At 33.8% G+C, this 4,612-nt stretch overlaps 1 protein-coding gene across 1 annotated transcript; it reads right to left on the bottom strand.

The window, feature by feature from the left end:
- Positions 1 to 2,839: 2,839 nt before the first annotated feature.
- Positions 2,840 to 3,775, bottom strand: LOC127558107 (olfactory receptor 52E4-like). The gene has a single exon (XM_051991334.1). It carries the CDS (start codon positions 3,773 to 3,775, stop codon positions 2,840 to 2,842), a length of 936 nt encoding a protein of 311 aa, XP_051847294.1.
- Positions 3,776 to 4,612: the final 837 nt, after the last annotated feature.

Here is a 4,612-nt window from a genome sequence, read left to right as displayed (position 1 = left end):
TTCTTTTCTCACATTATCATCATCCTGGCTCAGTCCCTCATCATTTCGCATTAGGATTCTTACAATAATTTGCTGATTCAAGTAACTGTCACAGGTATTTCCCCATTCACTCAGGTATCAAAGTGATCTTCCTAAAAATCAAGTCTGAACTTCTTACTCAAAAAATGTAGTGCAATGTCAATTCCAATATCAAATACAGAATACCTCTATTGGTTAAAAAAAAAAAAGCATTCATAACCAGCTTTTTCTCTTTGCCTTCCCATCAGTATTATTATACCTTTCACTCCTAATTTCAGTCATTTTTCCTGCCCATCAGCCACAACTTAAACACTCTTTTTCCTCATCCCTATCTCCTTCATTCTTTATTTTCCTGTAAGTCAAAGCTAAAAATCACATCTTCTAAAGAAACAAAATAAAGTAAAAATAATTCCTCTCAATTCCTGTATCTACCCTTTTGTACCTCTACTTAATTTATTAGCACATAATTATTTGCATCTTGTCTCCACAAATGGATCATAAGCTACTTGAGAGTAGGGAAGCATTTCCATATTACTGTTATAAGAAAGAAGAAATAATTAGAAATGTGAGGATCAACTGAAAGAATTAGAATTTTTTAGGTGAAACTTTAGTTGAAAAGGGGGGAACATAATTGTTTTTAGCTATTTGTAAGTTTATCATTTAGAAGAATAATTGCCATTGTTTTTATTTTGGTGTACTAGATAGAGGATCAGATGTGGAATTAGGAATATCTGAAATTTAATCTTCATTTAAATAATTACTAATGATATAGTTCAAGTCAAATTTAACATTCCTTGACTTAGTTTACCTTTTCTGTGAAATGAAGCAGTTAGAATTTATGATGTTAAGGTACTTTTTACATGAAAGTTAGGGTCTATTGGTCCCATGATTCTAAGAGCAGTTAGGCAGAAGATGCAGAGAGCATTGTTCCAGCTTAATGTGAAGAAATAATTATAACTATCTGTGTGATATAGAGAAGGAAGACATGTCATCCCCCTCTATGAAGAATTTCAAATGAAGGTTAAAAATGGCTAGGATTTTTATCTAGTTGTTATTTGAGCTAGGTGGTCTCTGAAATATCTTTTAAATTTTAAGTTCTGTGATTTGAACTTTGTGGGCCTATCCAGCAGAGAGCAACTTTGTATTCTGCAAAAGCCACAGTTAAAGAGTCATCTCTTTTTAGTTTCATGGAAAGGCTTTTAACCTTCACCAAAACATTTCCCCTGCCTATACTGTGGTATATAATGACTCCACTAAGTTTTCTTAATTCCTAAACTGATGATTTTTATTATTCACACTTCTGTACCACTCACTCAATATTGACTTTATTTTTCACCTTCTTCTTCTTGTATACTTTTCTTCTTGGACTCCATATAGTAAAGCTCTAGCTTCTTCTCCAAATGAAGATTTTGTCAATTGCTACTTCTCTTTGGCTGATGTCTATGGCTTCATAATCCAATACACTGTCTAATATCCTTTAAAGGGTTCTTGAGCTATTTTTTGACTATTTTAAATAGCATGAAAATGGGCAGCTAGGTGGCAGAAGAAATGAAGTTATAGGACTGGAGGTGCAGAGATCAGTTCTAATTCCAGACTAGATGTGTGACCCTAGTCAAGTAATTTAACTATATTTTCCTGAGTTTCTTCAGCTGTAAAATTGTCATAACAGCATCTATCTTGCAAAGTTGTTGTGAGGATCAAATAAAGATTTCATTAGTAAAGCACTTAACACAGGGCCTAGTGTATAATAGGCACTATATAAACACGTTTCTTCTCTCAACATATTCTTTAGTAATGTACTCCAATATGTGTTTACCTGGAGAATATCCCAGAATCTGACTTAGGATTCCTAGCTCTTCCCTATTAATTAGAAGTAAAATGCTAATGGAAAAGATGCCAAGAAGTTCTCATCCATATGGAAATTTTTCACAATGAAAAAAAAAAAAAAACACACTATTTGCTGGTTGAATCTTAATGGTAGGATATAAAAAAGAACAAGAGATACAAAAGTACTCTACAAAATGGTTCATAAAAAATATCATGTGAAATACTACAATGTGAAGCAATTGGAAAAGTCAGAAAGGAATGTTAAAATCAAATTAAAAATTGGTTTGGGATCAATAACCCAATATTTGAGGTGCTCATTATCAGTAACTGAGAGAAGCCAAAAGAAGGATTTTTCAAAAAATAAAAATTACAAGTAAGAATAAGGAAGGCCCTATTCTGAAATCACAATTTTATTCAAAAGAATACCAATATATTCCCGGCCAGTGACATTAGACTTAATGTGAGGGTGCACAATGTAGAAATTCAGCTCAGAAAAAAGTGGTGTTAAAAATTAGAGTTAATTCCCATGATGTTCAGGTGATCAGGCCAATGTAAAAATTAGCCACTTATAGAGTTGCATTATCAGAAAAGTTTAAAAAGGATAAAAAGATCCAAGGCAATGCCAATAAACTCTGGATAGAAAATGCTATCTGCATCCAGAAAGAAAAAGATCTAACAGAGATTGAATGTAAATCAACACATGCTATGTTCACTTCTTTTTTTGTTTTTCTTTCTTTTGTTTTTTTTTTTCCTTTTTGTTCTGATTTTTCTCTCCCAGAATAACTAATAAAGAAATGTGTATTTAAAAGCTAATACATAGGTATAACCAGAAAAAACATAAAACAAAATTTTAATAAAAGAACAAAAGGAGATGAATGGGGTTATTATTTTTAGGAAGAGGCATCTTCTGATATGATTTCTATGTTTACACTGTGAATATTTCCTAAGAATCTCTGGAAATTGTAAATTAAAATGTTGGAGATTCGGTTCTGATTTATTTCTTCATTAACATTTTTAATACCTTTTCCCTGATCTGCTTTGTCCTAACTCCATAGATGACAGGATTAAGCATGGGTGGGACAACAACATACAAATTGGCCAGGAGGATATGGATATAACGAGGGACATTCCTACCAAAGCGGTGGGTCATGAAAGAGAATAAGGCTGGAGTATAGAAGGCCAAGATGACACACACATGGGAACCACAGGTACTCAGAGCTTTTAGTCGAGCATCCTGGGAGGGGAGGTTAAAGACAGCTTGGAGAATCAGAATGTAAGACACGGCAATAGCTACAATGTCCAACATTAGAGTTCCAATAGCACATAGACCATAGACCATATTGACTCTGATGCTAGCACAGGCCAGTCGAGCAATGCCCATGTGTTCACAATAGGTATGAGGAATGACATGGTTACCACAGAAAGGAAGTCGAAGAATAAGGAACACGAAGGGAAGCACTGTGAAGAAAGACCTCACCACCACCACAATGCCCATCATAGTTACCACTCTGTTGGTGAGGACTGTACTATAATGCAAGGGATTACAGATTGCCACATAGCGATCATAGGCCATAGATGATAATACAGCTGATTCCATCCCAGTTATGAAATGTATAAAGAACATCTGAATGAGACATGCACCAAAGCTGATTTCCCTCAATCTAAACCAAAAGATGCCCAACATCTTGGGAATGGTGGCTGTGGAGAGGCCTTGATCAATGGTAGCCAACATTGCTAGAAAATAAAACATAGGCTGGTGAAGTGTTTTCTCAGTCTTGATCACAAACAATATAGTGATATTTCCCAAGAGGGCAATAAGATAAACTATGCAAAATGGGAAGCCAATAAAGATGTGAAAATTTTCCAGTCCTGGAATTCCCAGTAATATGAAAAAGGGGGGATGGAATTGAGTATCATTGGAAGTAGGCATCCTTTTTGTAATTGCTAATAGGTATAGTCACTGCAGATGGGCTTTCAAACACTGGACGTTATTAAAATGGTATCCCATCGTGGATCTGCATTCCTAGAGAGATATAAAAAAAGTTTATTTTAAAACTTTTAGGATAAAATAATCTCAGATCTTATTAAACATTTATCTGAAGAGAAATCTGTTCTATGATTTGTTTAACAAATTGTCATATAGTATCAAGTAAGGCCTCAAGTGATCTGGAATTCACTGTTTTTCAAGTCAAGCCATTCCCATCAGAGAAACTTAAATATTGGAAAGTTTATATTCACCTTTACCCAAATCATTAAAATCTTGGATTTCTATCAATTCTATCTAATTAGGCCCATTTAGAAATTTTTTGTATGTAGGACAGGCTTCCAAGAGTTGAAGACAGTTATTCCCATGTCTTTCCCCCTTCAACCTAAATATCCTGTTTCTTCAACTTACCTTGGAAAGACTTCAATTCTTATTAACAATTCTTGAAAACACTCCAATGTTTCCATGTCTACACAATGTCAATATCCATTCTTACATGGATCTAAAACTTAATTCAATATTCCAAATTACACTTCAACAGAGAAGAATACAAGTATAATATCACCTCCATCAAGTATGATATCTTTTAAGTCAGTTTAATGTTGAATATTAACTTTGGTGTTGCATATCCTAACAAATGGCTATTGTTTGTCCATTAAAAAAAAAAAAAACTGTTTCTCTGTGTTACATGTTAGAGACTGAAGAAGGCTCTATAAATTGGGGAATGATTATGCTGCTTCAACAATAATAATACTTATATATACTTTAACATTTATAAAACCT

Source organism: Antechinus flavipes, chromosome 3 (assembly GCF_016432865.1).
Source record: "Antechinus flavipes isolate AdamAnt ecotype Samford, QLD, Australia chromosome 3, AdamAnt_v2, whole genome shotgun sequence".
Classification (NCBI taxonomy): Eukaryota; Metazoa; Chordata; class Mammalia; order Dasyuromorphia; family Dasyuridae; genus Antechinus; species Antechinus flavipes.
Note: the sequence above shows the minus strand (reverse complement) of the source record. Positions and strands in the feature narration are given on the sequence as shown.